The 23,994-nt window shown below is 36.3% G+C and overlaps 1 protein-coding gene across 1 annotated transcript in view; it reads left to right on the top strand.

Moving 5' to 3' along the window:
• The first annotated feature begins 1,043 nt into the window (after positions 1 to 1,043).
• The window catches only part of PSMD14 (proteasome 26S subunit, non-ATPase 14), a 93,605-nt gene continuing 70,654 nt past the window's right edge, over positions 1,044 to 23,994 (top strand). The window contains exons 1-3 of the mRNA XM_081241810.1: positions 1,044 to 1,350; positions 7,957 to 8,091; positions 10,373 to 10,424. Coding sequence (XP_081097936.1) covers positions 10,377 to 10,424 — 48 coding nt within the window. The 5' untranslated portion in view covers positions 1,044 to 1,350; positions 7,957 to 8,091; positions 10,373 to 10,376. The remainder of the gene's footprint in view (positions 1,351 to 7,956; positions 8,092 to 10,372; positions 10,425 to 23,994) is intronic.

The following is a 23,994-nucleotide window of genomic DNA, read 5'->3' as shown; positions in this document are numbered from 1 at the left end:
GGCTTCCGTTAAGGTTGGAGTAGAGAGAAAGGAGAAAGAGGAGTGGTGGATTGGAAAAGCTATTTACAGATTAGACCCTTCGTGATTTCCAGGGTGTTTCATTGGGAGGCCAGTGCGAACAGGTAAATCAGAGGTAAGGTCTGTCTATTCTCAGATCTGATTAGGGAAACTAAATGGAGGATGGGGTCATCTACCAAAAAAAAAAAAAAAAAAGGGAGGAGGCACAGGTTTGAGGGAAAACATAAAGACATGGATGCAAATATAATTAGTATTACCTGTGATTGAAATAATTTGTGTTTTTTAGATAAAGATCTTTGAGTGGGAAATTCTGTGTACTTGTGCCACTCAACCAGTTTTGGATTCAGATGCCACAATCCTTCCTTTCCCTCCATCCAGTAGATTCATCACCATTCTTGATTTAGGAATGCTTTAAAGATGCTAGTCATTTGGAACATGTCTGACAAAGTGAGAGGGACTTGGTAAACATGCTGCCCTAAACAGAAATGTGATATAAACTTGTCAATAGTCAGTTATTTCTTGGGCGGTTTTGCTCTCTGAAAACCTAGCAGAGCAGATAATGGGTGAAACGTTATTGGTGATGATAATTACCTGGAGAAACGTGAGTATATGATTTCTTAAACCTTGTAAATTAAATTGGGCTTAAAATAGATGGTTTTACCATTAGGGAAATGTTTGTTTTCCTTGAAATTCAACCTTTGCAAATTGGTAAAGATAAGGTGGGTAGACTGCACTATGGAAAAGAACATCCGACCGCTTTCCACTCTTTTCACACCTCTCCCTTTTCTCTTTTGCTTCTCAGATGACCAAGTTAATCTCAGTCCAAGTGAACCTTTTAGTTTTGAAGTAGGGCCGCGGTGAACACCAAAACGAAGAAAGGGGTTCCGGTCTTTGCATTCCTGCAGTTCCATCTCGGCGCCAGCCAGGCGCGCAGAACTGGGGAGGGAGAGGTGCGGGCAGAGAAGGGAGGATGTCGGAGGGGCGGGAGAGGCCCTAGCGCTAACTTCCGCCCCACCCTCCAAGCCGGGACGCCTGAAGCAGGCGGCCCGCGTTGTCTGTCCCGGGCGCTCCTCCGGGGACGCCCGCTCGACTCCCGAGTCGTCTTCAATTGGCCGTCGGGGAAACGGAAGCCGAAGCGGCGCAGTGAACCCGGAAGTGCTTCGCGGCGGAGGCCTGGGCGACTCTTTTGAATGGAATCGGGCTGATTCATCGCCGGTTCGCGGAGCCAGAGCCCGGCCGAGTCGGAGCTTGCTGCTGTCGCTGCCGCCGCTGCGTCACCGCTGTTGGAAGACAAGGGCCCAGACCGCGGCCTCCTGCTCCGCCCGCCTTCAGGTAAGACGGGGAACGCAGGCCCCAGAGGTCCGCGGAGGCAGCCACGCTAGGCCGCTGCCAGCGCCGTGCTTTCCTGAGTCACGTTGCTCAGCCGAGTTTCCACTGGGGTCCCGGGCGGTGAGGGTGGAGTCCAGGTTCCTTCGTCCTACACGCTGTCTCCCCGGGTCTCTGATTAAGTTAGGTCTGGATGTGGTCTCCTTCCTCCAAGCGTTTCTGCTCCGCTGAATTCACCACATCTTGGGAGCCTCTCCTCTTTATTCAGAGAGGACTCTTAGTTTTGGCTTCTGTTTGTCTGTGTTCTGTTGAAACTTACCCCTGTGTTGAAAAACTTCCCGCCAGACAGGAAACAAGGGCGAGAGAATAAAATTAACTTTCCCTTTGAATGCATGTTTGCTTTATCACTTGTGTTAACCTTAGGCCTTGACCCCTTTTCTCATAGTGTTAGGTTTTCAACTGCCTTCAAAAACAAAACCCCCGAGGTGCATTGTTTTTTAACCTTGAAACTCTGAAACAAAGTATGGTTATTCCTGCTCTACCTTTTAACTTAACTTTCAGTTTGTCCCACTTGAGTAGTTGTTGATGAATTGATTACATTTCCTGTTTTCAATAAAGTAGAAATCTGCTACTGTGTGTTACATCTTGCAGCTTAATTTTCCTGGGGGTCACTACTTTGTGTCAGGCAAAAGAGGAAAAATGTAAATTTCTCGAAAGAGTTTGAATAATATAAACCTAGTGACCTAAGGAAAAATTCTTGAAATTAAAATGGTATCCAAAAGTTGGGAAAGGCAAGGAAGAGGCTTTAGAAATTAGCAAGAAATGTACTTCTAGAGTGAAAATCATTTTTTCATTGCTCACAAAAGTATTTAGTGCTGCTGACTTAATGTTTGTGAGTAAGCAAGAAGACAGCCACTGATAATGTTGAAATAAAAAAGAACTGAATACAGTTATACTGGAGAAGATTAATATAATGATGGCCTTCTAGTCTTGTCCTATAAAGCTAGCAACTGGCTCATTTAAAGTTTAAATTATGTTTCTTTTAAACATATAAATTTAAATGCGTTATTGTGCATTTGAAGAGATTAAGATACGTGGTGGCTCAGAATTAACTACAAGATGTGTTTAGTGAAGTGGTATTTAGTGAGAAGCCTGAATATTGTCTTGAATTCGTCCCAGGACAGAATTGCATCTGGCCAACAGAAGAAAGTTTTGAAGTCATGATCTTTCAATGAAGCCTCACCTGTTGAGTTTGGGAGATTTTTTTTTTTCCCTCAAGGGTCTTGATAAATATTATATTGCTGTTCTAATTGAAAAGCTGGATTTTTAACCTGTTTGACATGGGTGTATTCTATTTTTTATACTTGTCTGTAACCCTTGTGTTTAATATCTAATTTCAGAACCCATGTTTGAAAATCAATAACAAGGAGCAATTGTGCTTCTATTTGTTTTAAATTTTATAGCAATGTTTGTTTCATAAGTCATTGTCTACCTGTGAAAGCCTTACCTGAATACTTGTGATTTAGTACTCATGAACTTGTCATATACCCAGTTTGTTGCACTCATTTGACACTTATATTCTGTTTTATGATATTTTGGTATCCCCATCTGTAAAGTGAGAATTGGATTAAATAATCTTTCCGGGCTCTAAGATAAATAACAATAACAACAGTTACTGAGTACCTATGAATGTTTCAGGCACTATATTAGGTGCTTTGCATTTTTTTCTTACAACAGACTTTCAAGGAAGATATTATTCTCATTTTATAGATGAAGTCTAGAGGCTAAAAGAAGGTAACTTGTTCATATCATATAGAGGGTAGGTGATGAAGCCAGGATTCAAATCTAGGTCTGATTGCCTCCAGAGCCTTTCCGGCTCAATACTGCTATTCTTTCACCTTATGTTTTTTCTATGGGATTATATCATGCCTCCCCAGGTAGATTGTAAATTCTTTCAGTGAAAGTCACTAAATTCCTTAGTGGCTCTGTTTCCGTATCACCTTATAAACAAGGTAGTATTTAATAAATATTTTGCTTCAGTGCTGTAATTAGGAGATAGCACAAGAAGATATTCATGATAATTCCATCTCACTGTTCTAAACGGGGGGAATCTTACTTTCAAAACCTTATTTGTATAATTAAGTTTAACGTTGACTCTTTCTATTTTTTCCACTGAAGAAAGCCCTTAAGAAAGTGAGAGAAAGAAGTTCCTAATTACTTTCCACAAATCAGACAGTAGAGGAATTAGAAATACAGTGAGATCACAAATATGGAGTAGTTAAAGGATTTAGCATCAATCTGAGAAGTAATAATATATAACTGCAGCATGGGTTGAGTCAAAAATGAAAAATGAGCTAGGAAACAGTAGAAAAACCTGAACAGATAAGGGCTTCATGATTTTGTTAGCTCAGTTGTGAGATGAAGAAGTGGAAAATCATCAGGCTTTTGAGTGTACTGATATTTATTTTGCCCCCTTTTTTTTTTTACCAATTAGGATTCTAAACATTATGTATGACATATTAGGCATAAACACTTTATTCATATTATCTCATAATGTTTTAGTTAATTATATCATGAATAGGCTGTTGAGCCGTCTGCTTTTTGATAGGTGTAAAAACTTGGTTTAGATCCATAGACCTTTTGCATTGCTTTTATTTCTAAGCACTGGAAGTATTCTTTTATGTTCTAGTGTAACACTTTTAATTTTTATGAACCCCTTTGCGAAGTTCTGCAAAATGCAAGTCCCTTTTCTCCAGTGTGATTCATTTAGTACTGTGAAATATGCCGTGTTTTGAAATTCACTAAATGGCAAACTCAATGGGAAGAAGAACTCATGCTGGATGAACTGTAGCTATGCTCAGGATGGTGGTGCTGATGACAGCAGCTAGCATTCATTGTTTACTTGCGATGTGCCATCATTGTTTACTTGCTATGTGCCAAGCATTGTGTTAAATGTCGTTTATGTTCATTATCTTATTTAATTATCTAAACACCTCTATGAGGTGGATACTGTCATTATCCCTATTTTCCAGATGAGGAAACTGAGCCTGAGAGAGAAAACTGACCCAAGGATACAGAGCTAAAACGTGTTAGAGCCAGTATTTGAACCCTGGCACTTAGATTGTAGACTCATAGCTCTTAACCTCATATACCAAGAAAAAAGTCATCACCATTTACCATCTGGGTCCAGTAGACCTTTTAAAATTTCTTACACCTTTAAGTCATTTAAAGGTGTATGTACCTGAAATGGACAGCATTGTTGGAATGTAATTAACTGCTCATCATCCATCATGGATGAACCTGGAACATATCCATCTTATAAAGATCGGTTCCACATTTTAAGTATGTCTCTAATAGGCCCCAGCTTATCTTTTCTTTTGGTTCTACTTGCACTTGCAATACTTTGTATGTGTGTATGTGTGTTAAAATATGCATATCATAAAATTTACCATTTTAACCATTTTTAGGCATACAGTTCAGTGGCATTAAGTACATTCACATTGTTGTGCAATCATCACCACCATCCATCTCCAGACATTTTTCATCTTCCCTGATGCAGTACTTTTTAAAACAAGCTTATAATTTTGTTGAAGTGGAGATGTCCATCATCTTTGCTTATAAAACATTTTTATTTTTAGATTTATAAACACCAATTAGAGTTAATCCAATGATTTTTAAGAATTTCTACATTCTTTCCTTTTTCTCACCTTTGTGTATACTTCAGCATTTGTCCACTTATCAACTGTATCAACATCATAAAAGATAACAGAATATGTCATCTCTTTATAAAAACAGGTTCTTGTTGTAAAATAGTGTATAATGAACTCCTTGTTGAATACTAACTGGATGAGAATGTCATATTTCCTTTCTGGTCTTAGAAATATATTGTTCAACTCATTGATCCTTTAAAAAGTAATTTTTCGAGGTAAAATTCACATAACACAAAATTAACCATTTTAAAGCGAGCAGTTCAGTACCATTTAGTACATTCATAATGTTGTGCAACTACCCCCTCTATGTAGTTCCAAAACATTTTCCATTCTTCTAAAGTAAAACCCCTTACCCATTAAGCAGTTTCTCCATTTTATTCCCTCCCTCAGCCCCTGGCAATCACCAACCTGCATTTTGTCTCTATGGATTTATATATTTTGGGTATTTCATGTAAATGGAATCATACAATATGTGACCTTGTGTTCATGGCTTCTTTCACATAGCATAATGTTTTGACGTTCATCCATGTTGTAACAATTATCAGTATTTCATTCCTTTTTATAGTTGAATAATATTCCGTATGTTCCATTGTATGTGTATATAGAATTTGTTTATCCTTACCCCCTTTGATGGACATTTGGGCTTTTTCCACCTTTTGGCTGTTGTGAATAGTTATGCTATAAATATGCATGTACATGTTCTTGTTTTGAATACCTGTTTCAGTTCTTTTGGATATATACCTAGGAGTAGAATTTCTGGGCCATGTGGTAATTCTGTGTTGAGCTTTTTGAAGAGCTCTCAAACTGTTTCCAACAGTCATTAATTTTTTTTTTTTTTTTTTTTTTTTTTTTTTTTTTTTTTTTTTTGCGGTACGCGGGCCTCTCACTGTTGTGGCCTCTCCCGTTGCGGGGCACAGGCTCCGGACGCGCAGGCTCAGCGGCCATGGCTCACGGGCCCAGCCGCTCCGCGGCATATGGGATCCTCCCAGACCGGGGCACGAACCCGTATCCCCTGCATCGGCAGGCGGACTCTCAACCACTGCGCCACCAGGGAGGCCCATCAGTCATTAATTTTTAAGTTTGAGAAAATTGATATAGGATATTGTCAGTGGTCTGAGATTTTGTTTATATTAGTGGTTCTGAACTGGGATGATTTTGCCCTTCTAGGGGACATTTGGCAATGTCTGGAGACTTTTTTTTTAAATTGAAATATAGTTGATTTACAATATTGTGTTAGTTTCAGGTGTACAGCAAAGTGATTCAGTTATATAAGTATATTTTTTCAGATTATTTTCCATTATAGGTTATTACAAGATATTGACTGTTGTTCTCTGTTATACAGCAAATCCTTATTGCTTATCTATTTTATGTATAGTAGTTTATACTGTTAATCCCATACTCCTAATTTATCCCTCCCCCACCCCCTTTCCCCTTTGGTAACCATGTTTGTTTTCTATGTGAGTCTGTTTCTGTTTTGTACATAGATTTATTTGTATTATTTTTTAGATTCCACATATAAGTGATATTATATAATTTTTATCTTTCTCTGTCTGACTTACTTCATTTAGTATGATAATCTCTGGGTCCATCTATGTTGCTGCAAATGGCAATGTTTCATTCTTTTTTATAGCTGAGTAATATTCCATTGTGTATATGTACCACATGTTCTTGAACCAGTCATCTGTTGATGGACACTTGGGTTGCTTCCATGCCTTGGCTATTGTAAATAGTGCTGCTATGAACATTGTGGTACATGTAACTTTTCTAATTAAGCATTTTCATCTTTTCCGGATATATGCCCAGGAGTGGGATTGCTGGATCATATGGTAGCTTTATTTTTAGTTTTTTAAGAAACCTCCATATTGTTTTCCATAACAGCTGTACCAGTTTACATTCCCACCAACAGGGTAGGAGGGTTCCCTCCTCGGAGACAGTTTTGATGATCACAGCTGGTGGCATCCAGTGCGTAGAGGCCAGGGATGCTGCTAAACATCCTATAATGCCCAAGACAACCCCCTACAATAAAAAATTATTTGGTTCTGAATGTCAGAAGTGCCAAAGAAACCTTAGCTTATGTCAGTTTTGTTATCATTAGAGTGCTGTTACTTATTTCTTTACATCCACCTTGTGATTCTCTAATAATTGTGAAACTTTTTTTCTCTGTCAGTTTTCTCTTTGCCATTATGGGAGGAAAATGAAGAATTCTGAATTCTCAACTGTATTCAATGAAAGCTAAAAAAAAGACTACAAAGATGATGTCTCCAGTCTTTTATATCTTTTTGAAAGATGAAGCAGTGCTTTGGGCAGCACAATAAAAACTGAAGGATGATGCAATGGCTGTAATGTATTTCACTGTTGCATCATTTGGGATGATTGTTACCATTCTTCCATTTTCTTATTATTTTAGTCTTTTTTGGCATAGTTGGGAATAACTGATTAAGACATGACAAAGTAATTCCTACGATAATGAAATAACAAACCTTAAAGATATAGGAAAATCAACCACTAAGATTCCATAATATGTTATAGATTTCTAATAATGTGCAATGAACCTATATGGTAATTGCTCAATAGAATGAATTTTGTTCTATTTAAAAAATGAATAAATCTTCTTTGTTCTTTAAAACACCTCTAGAAAGACTGAAAGTCATGAAATGTCAATCTTTACATATAATTAGAACAGGTCAAAAAAGAAACTTTGGAAACAAAATTTGGATACAGGGGTAATCACTATGCTCTATAGCTCCCTTGGATGGTATTTCATTCTATACTCTCAGGAAATGGTAATTAGAAATCAATTTTGATTTCTATTTTGTTTTAGGAATTTTGCTTCTTTTAAAGCTCTTGGTATATTTCCCTCCTTAGTTCTCAAAATAATTACATCTTATTTACTTTTTTTTAGGAGAGAAAAAAAATAAAAATAAAAACTTGGGAAAAACTATACCTGCCAGTATTAGCAAGAGCTTGAGTTAAGAAGAAATTTGTCAAACTCAACAAATTGAAGCTTAACACCGCAAGAGTTGTAGTTACTGACCAGGTGAGCATTAAGAATATATTTTACTTTTATCTATCCTTACAGGATATGTCATAAAGATGTTATGAAAATGTATCAGTTTTAGCACACATGAAAAGCCCAGATTGAGGGGCTCATGAAAGTCATTTAGATAACTAGCATTTTTGTCCTTGTCTGCTTTCTAGAAACTTTTTTTAAAGTAGTATGATTTAGAACATTTATCGATGTATTTCATTCCAAATGTTAGTATTTTTATTAAACCTTATTATCTTAAAATATTTAGTTTGTTAATTTTTTTCCTGTTTGCTGAGACATCTGATTTTGTTAAAAACACAAATTTGACCTGCCAGATTTTCTTTCCCTCTGCTCCTCACATTGCTCATGTATATTCACAGCATCTGGAGTCTGTGTAAAGTCATCAGAAACAACACAGGGGGAATAGATAAACTGAACACAGCTGGGAATTGACTTCGGCCTGGAATATATAGAATGTCTAAAGTTTTTTTCCCCCATTTGTTCTTTATGTTTGTAAGCTTGAACTGGGCCAAAAGAATTTTTTTGAAGGGGATAATATATTGTAGAGGAATAAACGTATTTTATATTTTAAAATACACAGGGTTTGGTTTTGTTTTCAGTCTACAGCCTTTAAAAAGTGATATGTATCGAATGCCATATTTGAGTTGAGGAATTTTAATGAGAATTTGATGGAAATTTTATTTATAAATATTGCTATTAGGAGGGTGAGTTAAGGTTATAAAGTGGAAATTTTGTTTGGACTATCCAGTTTTCTTATATGCCTTTTCATTTTTTTAAAATGAGTTTATCTGTTGTCAGTCTCACAAACTTGTGGAGTGAAACAAGCCAGACAACATATATTATTTTGTTTACATAAAATTCAAAAGCAACAGAAGTGATCTGTGCTGTTGGAAGTTGGAATTCTACCTTTGCAGGGTGGTAGAGACCAGGAAGGGGATACGAGAGTTTCTTAGGTGCTGACAGGGTTCTCTTTCTTCATCTTGGTGGTGGTTTTGGTAGTGTGTTCACTTTGTACAGGTTCCATGGCTGTATCATTTGTGCACTTTTCTAAATATGGACTTGAATGAAGTTTGCTGTACCAACAGTGTTAAATATTCACAGGATTAAATTGTTTGCAGGATTCAACAAATATAATTAGGCAGTAATGTAGTGATCATAAGTACATTATTGAAAAGTTTGTATAGCTGTTCTAACTAGTGAAACAACATGGACAAATGACTAAAGTAATCTGTTAGCATTTAATTTAGAATATAATTTGTGGTAATACCATTTTCTAAAGCCTACACCTAGGAAGAAGAGGAATTTTAAGGCATAGTAGCAATTTTTAAGTAGAAAAAAAAGCCTCATTGTCATGTTTAAAGTATTTTGTTGTACTAATATTAATGTTTATAATTTGATTACTCCTTTTTGTGTATTTGTGACCATACTAGTACCCTTGTTGTTTTTTCCTTTGATTTCTTCTGTGAATTTTTCAAGCTTATAAGAATATCTTCTATAATTATTTCAGACATAAAAAACAAATCAGATTGATATTTCAAAGTTAATTCTCTTGGTACTGATTAACTCTAAAATTGTAATTGAGAACAGCAGCCAAATTTCCTTAGTGAAAAAGATGTATATCTTTACAGTATCTGAAATAATGCAAACTATCTGTGGATTCTAGAACACTATCTTAATGCATTTAATGCAATATTACTTTATATTTCTTTTAGTATAATGAGTTCGTTTTTAAAAAGCCTTTGACGCTAATTCAGAGATCCATAATCTGCTCACAATGTCTTTCACATGTAGTTTTGATGATAACTGACAAGCTGTAAGTTAATTAGCACAGAACTTACTAATGAGGATGTTAAAATTTAATTTAAAAGTGAGGATTTTTATTTGTACACTCTGGACAAATTGAAGGAAATTCAATCATACATATGATAAGCATTTCAGGCACTTTTTCCTCATTCAGGTACTTTATTAGGTAACAATAAGAAAATATAATTAACTTAATGATAGCAAAGTTTTGAAAGTATGCTAAGATTGCTTGTCTTTAAAACTGGGGATAACCCAAAACCAAAGCAGTAAAATAAGGTCTGTTAATTAGCATGGAAGACAGCTTCTTGAATTAATATGTGGTGTTAATTAACAGGAAGTCTGATGTTGTGTTGTAATTACCACCAATATTTTTGACATACTGAGTGACTGAAGGTGAATTATGTAGATAGCAACTGAGTAAACACTTTTGTGCTTAGGAACGTTTTTCTTTGTTTCTGTTTTCTAGAAATATGGACAGACTTCTTAGACTTGGAGGAGGTATGCCTGGACTGGGCCAGGTTAGTATATAGACTCTACGTGTTTCTTTGTGTGTAAACTATAAGCCTTTCACTAGTTATCCAAAGAGAAAAAAATCAGTCCCAAGAAAATTGCCTCACAGATAACCTTATGGTAAGAAGCTTCCCTTACTGCTGGTTACTGTATTCCAACACTAAATAACTTGTGGAGAAAATGTTCTATTTTCTTAATTTAATTTTCTCCTAGGAATAAGAATTTTCTCTATTTGCTTTGATTTAAACTTTTGGGATATGCGAGATTATCAAACTTGCCTTTTGGTTAAAAAAAAAAAAGACTCAAAGTATCTTATTTCTGGGTTTACAATGTAGACTTTAAAAGTAACACATGAAAAAGTAAACATGGCATACTCTTGGCAAGATCCAGAAAACCCATAGAATGTTTGTATGTACAATCTTAACGCTGATAAATTCCTTCTAGTAATTATGATACATGGATGAATTAATCAGTAATACCTCTCTTTTCTTTAAATTTGGTATATATGGTTTCTTTTTACATTCTTATTAAAATTAAGTGAATTTTCAGTTGTTTTAATATTATCATCTGTCTTGTTCCATATTGTTGGGGCAAATGGCCTCCAGATAGATTTCTATCTCAGGATATTCTGTCTGCTTTCAGCTAAAGAAGAAATTTCTGCCTCTTTTGAATTCTACACTGATTATCTTTCCAGTCACTGATTATCTTTCCAGTCCAACATTCACAAAAGAGATGACTATGTTAGACTTTTATGTAATGTATTTTATGTCCAAATTTTGGGACTATTTTCATAACCCACCTTAAGAACCCTTTTAGTTGTCAGCTGTTTCCTATTTCCATATCACTGTCAATGACTTTGTCTTCCTTTATTCAAAGTAGTCTAATATTTTGACTATTAAGAAATAGTTTTGTTTGAGATTTCATGAAATTTTCAACGTTTTATAGGTACTTTTACAAGGGTCTATCATGGTTTATGACTAATAAACCTTTTCCTTTTAGAAAGTTGAAATCATCTTGTGATCCTATATTGCATCCTTGCACAGACTTCAGTTATTTTTTGTTTGCTTTTGTTAGTTTTTTATAAACAGTGAGGTTCATTTGTTTATTTATTTATTTATTGGCTGCGTTGGGTCTTCGTTGCTGCACGCGGGCTTTCCCTAGTTGTGGTGAGTGAGGGCTACTCTTCACTGTGGCATGCGGGCTTCTTATCGCGGTGGCTTCTCTTGTTGCAGAGCACAGGCTCTAGGTGTGTGGGCTTCAGTAATTGTGCCACGTGGGCTCAGTAGTTGCGGTGCATGGGCTCTAGGGTGCGGGCTCAGTAGTTTGGCTCGCAGTCTCGAGAGCGCAGGCTCAGTAGTTGTGGCGCACAGGCTTAGTTGCTCCGTGGCATGTGGGATCTTCCCTGACCAGGGATTGAACCCATGTCCCCTGCATTGGCAGGCGGATTCTTAACCACTGTGCCACAGGGAAGCCCCTACTTTTGTTAGTTTTGAATATTTCTCGTGTTCCTTTACTGTAAGCGTGTTTCTTCATGATTCTTCATTTTTGTAAGATCTGTGTAATACATTCTCTTAAGAGGCCTAAGCCTCTCTGAACTTGACCCTTCTAAAGCTGCTTCCATACATTTACAGACATTCTAGGTAGCTTCTAGAATTTCCCTAATTCATTCTGAAATTAGCAATAACAATGTGTAGGCATATAAAAGTGTCAGAAGTGAACTGAGGTGGTATGTAGATACTGCACATTTACCTGCAAATTACAGGTAAAGATGTTGCCTTAGTAGAATTCTTAAGGGAAGTTGCATCAAATTTAAATACCAAAATAACTTTTTCCTTAAGTAGTAGATGCAATAAATTATATATCCATGCCAGAAATCCATGCTGGGAAATTGTTGGACATGAAATAATGGGTTGACTGACCACCGATTGAGTTACACCATATCTCAATGACCGCTGCAAACCTTTGCATTGAGTGGAAAACTAAGTGTTGATTCAATAACCTGTCCTTGGTTTTGGATAATTTAATCAGCACGTGTCCCCCCCTCAGTTTGTATTCTTATTTGAACTTAAAAATGTGTTGCCTGAGAATCTGATATTTCATGTGTTTCATCTTCCTGATTAGATGACAGACTCTCAAGAGAATGATTTATGGGGTTCTTATTTCTGTGTTACCTCCTTTATCAAATTCTAGGTGTTCAATGATTACATTTTTCCTTAAAATTTTATTTTACTCTTGTTCTAGACTAATTTGACAAATGGATACGGTTACTTCTAAAACATGAAATGTTAAGTGTATTATTTTTTAATAAACAGGAAAAAAGTTAAGTGTATTGTTTATTTTTTAATTTTTTAAAATTTTTTGGCCACGTCACATGGCATGCGGGATCTTAGTTCCCCAACCAGGGATCGAACCTGCACCCCTGTGGTGGAAGTGGGGAGTCTTAACCACTGGACCACCAGGGAAGTCCCGAGTGTATTGTTTATTTTTAAATAAAAGTCAAAGACCTTTGGATTGATAACAGCTACTCTTTCCATTAGATAATGCGTAGCAGCCAATAAAAGTAGAAAGGAGATAGAAGTTGTTTTATCCCTCCAAAAATCAATGGGAAATGTTACTATCTTACCATATAATATAAAAGTCAGAGGGCTTCCCTGGTGGTGCAGTGGTTGAGAGTCCGCCTGCCGATGCAGGGGATACGGGTTCGTGCCCTGATCTGGGAGGATCCCACATGCCACGGGGCGGCTGGGCCCATGGGCCGTGGCCGCTGGGCCTGCGCGTCTGGAGCCTGTGCTCTGCGGCGGGAGGGGCCACAGCGGTGAGAGGCCCGCGTGCCGCAAAAAAAAAAAAAAAAAAAAAAGTCAAAATTTCCTCATAAATAGGGGCAGGTTACTTGCTGTTAACTTTGCAGATGGCTCTTTTAAAACATGGGAATAGTAGCAGAACAGGATTTTCCATCCATTCTACTGACTCGGCTTTCTTTGACTAGAAATGACCTTTCTCTTTTCCATGGCTAATGCTTTGACTTATTCTCTGATCCCATCCTCTCTTGAAACCTTGCTCATCTCCACTGACCCCTTCCTCTGCCTACAAAAATGTTTAAGTGTCCTGTATCCCCAAAACAACAAAACTTCACTGCATTCTGCCATTAAACCTTTTCTTCCATTTATTTCAAGAATTCCTGAAATAATAGCTTATACTCACATATTCTACCTCCTTACCTCCATTGACTCTCATGAGATTATATTCTGGCCTCCTCCTTCATTACTGGAATTGTTCAAATTGCCAAGTCTATTGGCCTACTTTTAGTTCTCTTTTCACTAGACTTTAGTATATCACACCGTTCACAATGTCTTTCTTAAGACTTTTTCCTCCATTAGCTTTATCATGGTACTTTTTCCTAGTTCTTCATTATGGTATGCATACCTATAAAACAACTTAAAGTTTTTCTTAAATGTTACATTTTTAAATGTTAATACGTGAACAGTAGCAGGCTAAAATCATTAAATCTGTCTACAGTCCCCTACTTTAATATAACTTACCAGTAGTGAAGCAGAAACAGATGTTTTATTAGAACTATTAAAATTTGTAAACAAATAGCTTTTATTTCAAATGTGTTTTTTAATTTACTTTGCTAAAGTGCTTATGAACTTGAAATTACTGAAAGATGTGAGATGACTGTATTAAAAGTATTTACTGCTGTAATTTGACTGCTCGGTTGTCTTCATAACTATCCCAACTTAGGTCTTGGCAACTAAACTATTTCCAAAAGCAGTCAAGACTAAACCCAGGGCTTCCCTGGTGGCGCAGTCGTTGAGAGTCCGCCTGCCGATTCAGGGGACACGGATTCGTGCCCCGGTCCGGGAAGATCCCACATGCCGCAGAGCGGCTGGGCCCGTGAGTCATGGCCGCTGAGCCTGCGCGTCTGGAGCCTGTGCTCCGCAACGGGAGAGGCCACAACAGTGAGAGGCCTGCGTAGAGCAAAAAAAAAAAAAAAAAGACTAAACCCAACAGATGGGCCTAGCCAAAGCATAGTCTGCAGTATCTAAAAGTTTTTTTTTAATAGTTTTATGATAGTTATTTTATTTATTTATATTTTGGCCATGCCACGTGACTTGTGGGATCTTAGTTCCCCAACCAGGGTTTGAACCCGTGTTCCCTGAAGTGGAAGCTTGGAGTCCTGACCAATGGACCACTAGGGAATTCCATCTAAAAGTTTTTGTTTAAGTCTCTTGGTCCATTTTAGCTTTAGAAAGAGTCAGGATAAGCTTAAAAGTAAATGCAACTTAAGTAAAATGTCAATGACATTTATTATCTCTTATTTATATTCTTGAGGCTAGTATTTTGAGTTTTTATGTGTTGGGTGTTATGCTATAGGGAATACCAAGGTAAACAAGAACATTGTTACTTAATCTAGAGACCTAACATTCTAGTAGACACACAGCAGTTATGTTTCAAGTGCCTGGCACATATTAACTACTTTGAATTAGCGAATACTAGTGCTTATTGTAAATAATGTGATTTGTAGAGGATGTGGTACTTAATTTTTTTTCCAAAAAAGGAAAGTGAGACTGAATTGAGGAAATGATGCTTGAGCTAAATTTTGGAATATAGCAAACACATATTGAGAAAGGCCTGGAGAATAGGTGATGTGAGGGGAAATAATGGGAAAAGAAACTGGTAAGGGAGTTTGGAGTAGATTATAAAAGGTACTGAATGCCATTTTTAGTGATTTTTACCTTTTCCCCAGTAAGTGTTGTACTTTAATGAAGATTTTTTTTAAGCAGAGCTGTGGGATAACTGAATCTGTGGGGTTTTTTTTGTTTTTTTCTTTTTGTGGTACGTGGGCCTCTCACTGTTGTGGCCTCTCTCATTGCGGAGCACAGGCTCCGGACGCGCAGGCTCAGTGGCCATGGCTCACTGGCCCAGCCGCTCCGCAGTATGTGGGATCTTCCCGGACCGGGGCATGAACCCGTGTCCCCTGCATCGGCAGGCGGACTCTCAACCACTGCGCCACCAGGGAAGCCCAAATCTGTGTTTTTGAAAAGTAATTCTAGTGGTAGTTTGAGGAATAGGTAGGAGGAAAGAGTTTGAAGGTAAAGTCATCAGTTATATGAAGTATTTTTGTCTTTTAACCTTCTAGGTACATAGTAGGATTATACTTTTCCATCATTTTTGAACTTAGCCTGCTCATGATTTTGCTTTGGCCAATGGAGTGTGAGTTGGAAATTAGCAGGTCACTTTTAGGTGGAAGCTTTAAGAATCAGTGTGTCATTTACCTGCCCTGGTAATCAAGGAAGCATGGAAATGGAATCTCTCTTAACTGAGAGAGAGTGACATACAACCTGCAAGTCAGAAATCCTATGATTTTTGTGTGAAATTCCCTAATTTTTTTAGTCTCTAGTTTTTAAGAAACATGATATAGGCCAAACTAAGCACAAACCAAAAACATATGTGTTGCCTATAAGTTATCAGATTGTACCTTTCTAACACAGACCTCAGTAAATTTCAAATGCAAAAATAAGGGAAAAAACTGTAGGTGAGTGGTCAGAGAAGGCTTTCTGAAAGTGGTGAGATGAAAGCTACATTTTGAAGGATTATTTCAGGTTGCTAGACTTAAAAAAATAACTTCATGAATTGGGTATGATGTATTTTATGTGTTGTAACTTCCAAATCCACACAGTATACAGATTTTATATTTATAACCAATAACTTTTTTCGGTTTTTGTTATGAGTCTTGGAATAGAGATGTTCTTTCAGTTATCTGTCTTTCAGATTTTGGTCTAACATTTTATAGAAAGAATTAATTTAAGATAGTAATGGGGGAAAATGCCTGGAATAAATGAAGAAATAATAAACTTTCATGAATGATGAGTCTCAATATCACATGCCAATTATCTCCAGTTAATCATAAATTCAATGCAGTTCCAATAAAAATATAACCAGAATTTTCATGGAATTAGAAAACTGATTCTAAAATTCATATAGGAGAAAAAAAATCCAAGAATAGCAAATAAATTCTTAGAAAGGAAAAAGAAACTGTTCTACCAAATATCAAAATATATTTTAGTGCTGTGTGACTCAAGTAGTGTTATATTGGTATAGAAATAGTCAGGTAGATCAGCATAATCAGATAGAAAGTCCAGAAATAGACTCATGCATATATGGGAGCTTGATTTATAATAGAGATGATATTAAAAATTAGTGGGGAAGGAGAGGCCCGTTCATTAAATGATTCTGAAGCATCATTTAATGGGGGGAAAACTAATATTAGATTCTTACATTATTCTGTACACAAAAATGTATATCAGATGTATTGATGACCTACCTGTGAAGATTAAACTTTATAATTTTGGAAGACACACCTATTAGGATGGCTATTATCCCAAAATATGTAGCAAATAAACAACTGTTGGTGAGAGTGTAGAGAAATCCTTGTGCATAGCTAGTAGGAATGTAAAATTGTGTGATCTCTGTGGAAAATGGTATGGTGGTTCCTCAAAAAATTAAACAGAATTGCCATATGGTCCAGCAATTCCATGTCTGGGTATATACACCAAAGAATTGAAGGTAAGGAGTCAGATATTTGTACAGCCATTTCATAGCAGCATTACTTGCAATAGCCAAAAAGTTGGAAGCAACTTGTATTTATTGATGGTTAAGTGGATAAACAAAATGTGGTGTATTAATACTATGGAATATTATTCAGCCTTAAAAAGGAAGGAAGTTCTGACACATGCTGTGACTTTGATGAACCTTGAAGACATTATGCTGAGTGAAATTAGCCAGTCAGAAAAGGACAAATATTTTATGATTCCACTTAAATGAGTTACTAGAGTAGTCTGATTCATAGAGACAAAAAGTAGAATGGTGGTTGCCAGGAGTTGGGGGTTGTAGTGGAATGGGGAGTTGGTGTTTAATGGTACAGAGTTTCACTTTGGGAAGATGAAAGTTCTGTAGATAGATAGTGCTGATGATTGCACAACAATGTGAATGTACTTAATGCCACAGAATTGTACACTTAAAAATGGTTAAAATGGTAAATTTTATGTTATGTATATTTTACCACAATAAGAAATTCAATTACCACATCTTTGTAATGAGAGTAACAATATCTACTTCAGATGGTTCTTATAAGGATTAAATAAACTAACCCATGACCATGTCAGACATACAGTACATAGCCCAAAAAAATATTTTTTGGAAGAAAATTTCGTCCTTTATGACCTCAAAATAGGAAAGCAGAACTCAAAAGAGAATATTAGTAATTTGACTACCTCAATACATTATTAACTCTTGCCCTAACAAAGACAATAGAAACAAACTTAAAAGACAAGTAGTAGAGCAAGAGGAGATACTTGCGACACGTTCATCCACAACACATTTAGTGGAACCATAAATCAGTAACACAAAAAAAAGACCCATAGGAAAAAAGATCATGAAATGATAATCTGTAGAACAAGATTTGCCAACAAACGTGAAAAGATACTCAACCTCACCGTATATCAGGGAAATGAAAAGTAAAACAAGTATTAGATTGGTTTTTTAAACAAAAGTTTGTTGTTTTAAGTGTTAATGAAGACTTGGGGAAGCAAGAATTCTCATGGAAGCCTTTTTCCTTAGGGTTGGTGTGGGTGTGGCAGTTTGGATTATTGAAAAATTGCAAAGTACTTAAGTGTCTATCTGTGCCAAAATGCATTATGATGGAATATTACGCAGCAGTTAAAATGAACTAGATTCTATATCTCAATATGCATAATAGACCTTACAAACATATTAAGAGAAAATTTCAGGTTGTAGATATAAACATACAATATGAAACCATTAATGCTAATTTTAAAAACATAGAGTAACTTTTTTTTAAGGGCATGTAACTTTAGTAAAAGTATTACAAGTTCTATAGCAGCACTGTCCAATAGAACTTTATGCTGTGAAGGAAATGTTCTATATCTGTGCTAATACAATAGCTATTAGCCACATGTGGCTATTAAGCCTTTGAAATGTGACTAGAACAAGTGAAAAACTGAATTTTAAATTTAATTTAATTTTAATTTTAATTAACTTAAATTTTATAGCCACATGTAGCTGTTGAGTCCATGATAATGTGCCTAGTGTGACTGAAGAGCTGAATTTTTAATTTTACTTAAATTTAAATAGTCACATGTAGATAGTGGCTACCATATTGTATAACACATGCCTGGATAACTCATACCAAATTCATGAGAAGGGAGGGAGACCAAAGGAATTTCCACTTCATAAATAATGTTCTCTCTTTTTAATAAACAAACACAAAAATTAAAGCAAAAGAACAAGTCAGTGAATAGCATTAAATAGCATTTTCCTTTAGTAAAATTTTTTTTTAAAAGCTGCCAAGTAAAACATAATCAGAAATTCATTTTATTTTTCAGTACTTTTTTTCATGCTTTACTTAGACATTGCATATTCTCCTTGGAGTTGAAGAGGGTAACACTATAGCAGTTGCCAGAGACTAGATCATGCAGGGCCTTTAGAAAATTCTCTTCCAAGTGAGTTGGGAGGTTGTTAGAGATTTTTGAGCAAAGGAGTTATGCTCATCCTACTTCCATTTTTAAAGACCCTGGATACTCTGGAGATGAAACTTAAGGCAAGAATGGAAGCGGAGACATGAAGCTACTACGGTACTGTTTTAAAATAAATTACAGATTATGATTTATTTTTATTGCGCACTTATCTACTGGAGAGATTCTGGTGTGGCTTCAGCCACATTTGAAATAAAACCTTTATTTACTGCTCATGAAAATGAGCAGGTGTTTACAAAAGGCTTTTTATGAGTTCTCTTTATGTTCCTGAGCTCTTTAACCTGTCTGTATTGCCAGTTTTTACATACTGATGGGTGCTTCTGGTTACCTTTTCCCCCCTTTGATTCTTTGAGTATCCTGATGTGATCCTCTGAACATTTACAAAGAGCCTTTCTAAACATTGTTAGATTAATTTGGCCATTTTTGTTCCTATTGAGAAATAGGGAAGGGTCAAGAAATTTTAATTCTTTTATTTCTTTGCTTAACTACAAATAAATAGTGATTTTGCTTTAGAAACAAAGGAAAAATACGAAATGCTTTTAATTTTTTTTCATTTGCTGCTCTTGTCATGTAATAATTTTATTATTTAAAAAAGTATAGTTCCTAATTATCCTATTCATATACTTGAGCTGATGTTTCTCCTGTAGAAAATTAGAAAGAGGTCAGGTCAAAAACATGCTAATTAGAGCATATTCTTTCTAGGTGTCATTGTAGTATAATTCTTCTGAATAGTTATTAGACCCCATGAAAAATGTGCTCCTGAGGAGTCTCAAATCTGTTCTTGAGAGTTTCACGTAAAAGGGAAACAAAACAAATATCTGGTGGGTGCACTGTAGTTAATCTGTGTTCTTTTGTTTGAACATTCTAGTTGTGACTGGTCTTTCAAGGGGAAAGGTCTTCGACACATGTGAATGTTAAATTCTGTCTTGATATGAAATTACTGTAAATGACTTTGCTTGAATTCTTTAGGACATAAGGGGAGCAGTGACGTGTTTTCAGTTATAGTGAAATTGTCTTCCAAAATTAATCACATTCTGATGAAATAGAAAATCAAAATTATGAGGAAAAATGAAATGTTAAGATTTTAAAATTAAAGTCAAGGATATGATGGCTCCATGACAACTGATACTGCTTTTGGTAGAAAGGGTATATCGGGTGAGAAACAAGAAAAGATACCTCTGTCTAATATAGGAAACTGAGATGTTACAGCATAATCTTAATATTCCAAATGTATGGGATGTTATGATCATAAAAATCGAATTTATGTCCTTTTCTTCCCTACCTTCAACATTGTTTTACATGTTTGATTTACTGGTAACCATTCTCATTTGGTACACTGATCTTTGGGTTTCCTATCTTAAACTTGTGTTACATAGTTTTTAATTTTTCAGTTCATTTTATCATTTGGACAGTTCTTTAGGTTATCATACTCACTTAAAATGTGGACAGACATGGCCAGTGTTCTCTCCCACAACATACATTCAGGGTGGTTGTTTGTGGAATATTTTCTGGGTTGAGCATCCTGGAAGTGTGCCACGAGAGCAGGGCAATGGTCTCTAGTGGGCAGCCTTCCAGTGCTGCTTTTCAAACTGTTGCCAGTGATTTCACAGGCTCTTCCTTCCAGGAGACTGAATGAATGCCTGTGTTGGGCACAATGGGAAGGCTTAGGGACAATAAAGAGTTAAGTAATGACTATGATAGTTGTACTTCTCTCTCATTCATTGTATATTCATTTCCTCTGTTTTTACTTGATTACATATTCTTACCTGCCTGTGGTATCTCTCTGTTAACTATTAGTTCTTTGTTACCTAGTGTTGTAAACACAAGACCCTGAGTAATTAGAAGCAAAATGCTTATCAAAAGTAATAGTAGAATGACAAAACCTAGTTTTGGAAAAGCACCCCTTTCTGCTTTATAGAAAAGGTATTCTTTTACATCATGGGAAACTACTTATTTTTTTACCTAGTAAAATACATTTTTGTTACCATTATATTGCTGTATCACTATAGGGAGTTAATTTTGGTTTTACTTTAGCTTATAACTAGTTCCACAGTTTCTGGCTACTGTTTCCTTCCCACTTGCAGGTTCTGGTTACTATATGCATTTCCTAGTTTCTATTTTATAGGCTAACTGAGGTCTTCAAATATTTTATAGCTCAGTCTTTGTACAAGGTTCTTCCTGGGGATTTCCTTGGCATCTATGAAAATTGTAGCAATATAGGGAGATAGCCAGATACTCTAAATTGGGAATGTAAGTTTCAGTGGGATCTGGAGCAAATGTATGGATCTGTAAAGAGAACTCACATATTTTGACAGTTGTATCAGGATTCCCCTCTAGAATTTATAGCAGTGGTGTGGAGAAAGGGATGAGAGCCAAATGGACGAATGCTGAGGGCTCCCATGTTTTAATGTGAGATGTTCTATGTATATAATCTCCTCGTTTAATCCTCACAATAATCCTATATGGGTAGGGATAATTATTTCCATATTATAGGGTCAAGTCACGGAACTAACAAGAAGTGGAGCTAGAGTTGGAACACAAGTCCTTCTGATGCCAAAGCCTATCTACATCAACAACATGTCCTCAGGTAGATAATATCTATAATAATGTTGTCACTGGCTACTTGCTTCATAAATTAAGAAACCTTAAACAGTCTGGTATTTTTACTGCAAAATGTAGGTGAAGAGAAGATTCTTGCTTTACAATTTTTTAGGTAACCTAAAATATTTGAGAGGATTTTTCTTCATTATGACGTGTAATACTTGGCCAATGTTTTTAAAATATTTAAGGAATGAGTAAATATTTCATTCATTTTATTCCTTGTGACAATATATATCTTGACATATTGATGAAGACAGAGGAAACAAATAGTACAACTTTTTAAAGAAGGTTTATATTTCTTACTCCTTTTAGTTTATAAAACATTTTCCTTACTGTTCAGAAACTGATTAGTGCTCTAAACTAATTGTCAAAATGTGTGGTTTCATTAAAATAATTATTTTTGGAAAGAGGCTTCTATTATTAAGCTAATTTGAATGACCAATCTTGTTGTACCTTTACTTCTAATAATGAAAGAAGAGGTACAGAGAGCTGTTTTATTTGAATAATAGACTTGCCAATTAGCCATCAAGTGCTTCCATCTGTGAAATTGTTGATCAGATGGGTTAGCTGGGATGTTTCCAGACTAGGGCATCATAAATGGCACTTGAAAACTGTCACTTTGATGATGAGGTTTCAAGTATTACACTGCTTGATGCTGTGGAACCTTTTTTTCCTTTTGCAGTACCATGTTTTTTTAGAACATACTCGTCCCACTTACGAATTCTGTGGCATCAAGAGAACTTGGGAGACCTGCCACTGATGTAAAGTTCTGCCTAATCTGCTGCTCTGGTCTGTGCTGAGATTAAACCAGAGTATTAACAGCTTCTTTCATGGCCTTCACAGTAATGTTGGTTGGTGATCTGACTGGCACAGGCAGGCAATGCTCATTACTTGTGGGCCATGGAACTGGCACATGTTAGCAAGTTTCTTTGCACTTTCCCATTAATATAAACTCAGTTTCAAGTGTCTTACTCCCTTAAGTAAATGTATAATAGTCTAAGCTATGTAAGCGTTGAGGTTTCTATGTAGCAATTGTATAAAGTGAATTTAACATCTGCCCTATACATTTTTAAGGATTTATGTTACACATTGGTAATTATTACATTTAAAAATTTAATAACAACTTGTAAATATAAATTTCTGGAAATAATTGTCATGTGTCCTTCTTCACAGTACTATATCTTTCTTGCTTGGTCTTATATTTTATAGGATGATTTCTTTAGTAAGTTGACTTCCTTGAATGCTTGTGGATATGATTAACTATTGGAGTCCCTGAATGACATTCCTGTCTGTTAGGCCTGAATCATGCTTTTCTTTTCCCATAAACCCAGATTCCTGAAATTTGGGCAGGCTTCCTGGTCACCAGTCTGTGTGGGGACAAATTCATGTCCTTGTCACTTTGTGGACACCAGCTTGCCCTTCTGTCTGCCCTGGCACAGATCTCTGATCTGCCTAAACTCATTGTGAAAGGCAGTATGTTTTGGGCAATGCTGAAAGAAAGGCATGCTCTGGAGCTAGACCAGATCTAAACGGTGGCTGAGCTCCATGGAAGAGGAAGAGAATGAGAATGCTGTGTCAGTGTGCAGGAAAGTGAGTGGTTTGGGATCTTGTTCCTATTCATGTTTCTTTCAGGGTAGATTTTCATATATTTGAACCATCCTCAGGTCCTTCAGCCTCCCCGAGCGGACCATCTATCCCCCAATGAGAGAAAAGTATCAATTCAAATGTTTTGTTGTTTGTTATTTGGGAGTATCTGACCACTGTGCCTTTTTTGTTCTCAAAGGTTTGGCTGTTCCCTCTCCTAGGCAAAAATGTCCAGTAGTTAGTGAATAACATTGATTAGGCAACAGGTTTCTGTTTTACAGGTGAGGAAATTGAGGCATATAGCAATTCACTTGTTCAGTGTACTATATCGTTTGAAGAAATATGACATTTGGGGGAAAAAAAGTGACTTCAAAGCAGAACTGAAAGGCTGTTGCTTTTAAGTGCTCCTCTGTAGAGCAGTAAATGGAAGTATAAGAAAAGAAGAGAGTTGTGACAGTGTGACCTGTGCCTTTCTTCCCAAAGGAATAGAACTTTCCCCTGTGCCTTTTGACCACAGTTACTCTTTCATACCTTGTAAGCATTTTTTCCTGATGTTTTTTCTGTGCCTGTTCCTTAAGTCCTCAGAAATAGCAACTTGGTAACCTTTTGCGTGGTATCCCAAATAGTATTGTGAATAGATGAGTGCTTAATGAAGTTAGGGTAGTGGGCAAGAGTATTTCTGAGAAGTCTTGGAGAGGTGATTTCTGCCCCTTACCCTCTAGCTGCTATGCTTTAGAACTTCTGAGCCTTTTATGCTTCTAAGAGCATAAATCAAGGAGTTTTTTTGAGAACCAAACAAGATATTTTTTAAAAAAGGTAAATAGTTGTTTTAAAATAG

Source organism: Mesoplodon bidens (assembly GCF_964165515.1).
Source record: "Mesoplodon bidens genome assembly, chromosome: 8".
Taxonomy (NCBI): Eukaryota; Metazoa; Chordata; class Mammalia; order Artiodactyla; family Ziphiidae; genus Mesoplodon; species Mesoplodon bidens.
This window is presented reverse-complemented; position numbering and strand designations above follow the sequence as displayed.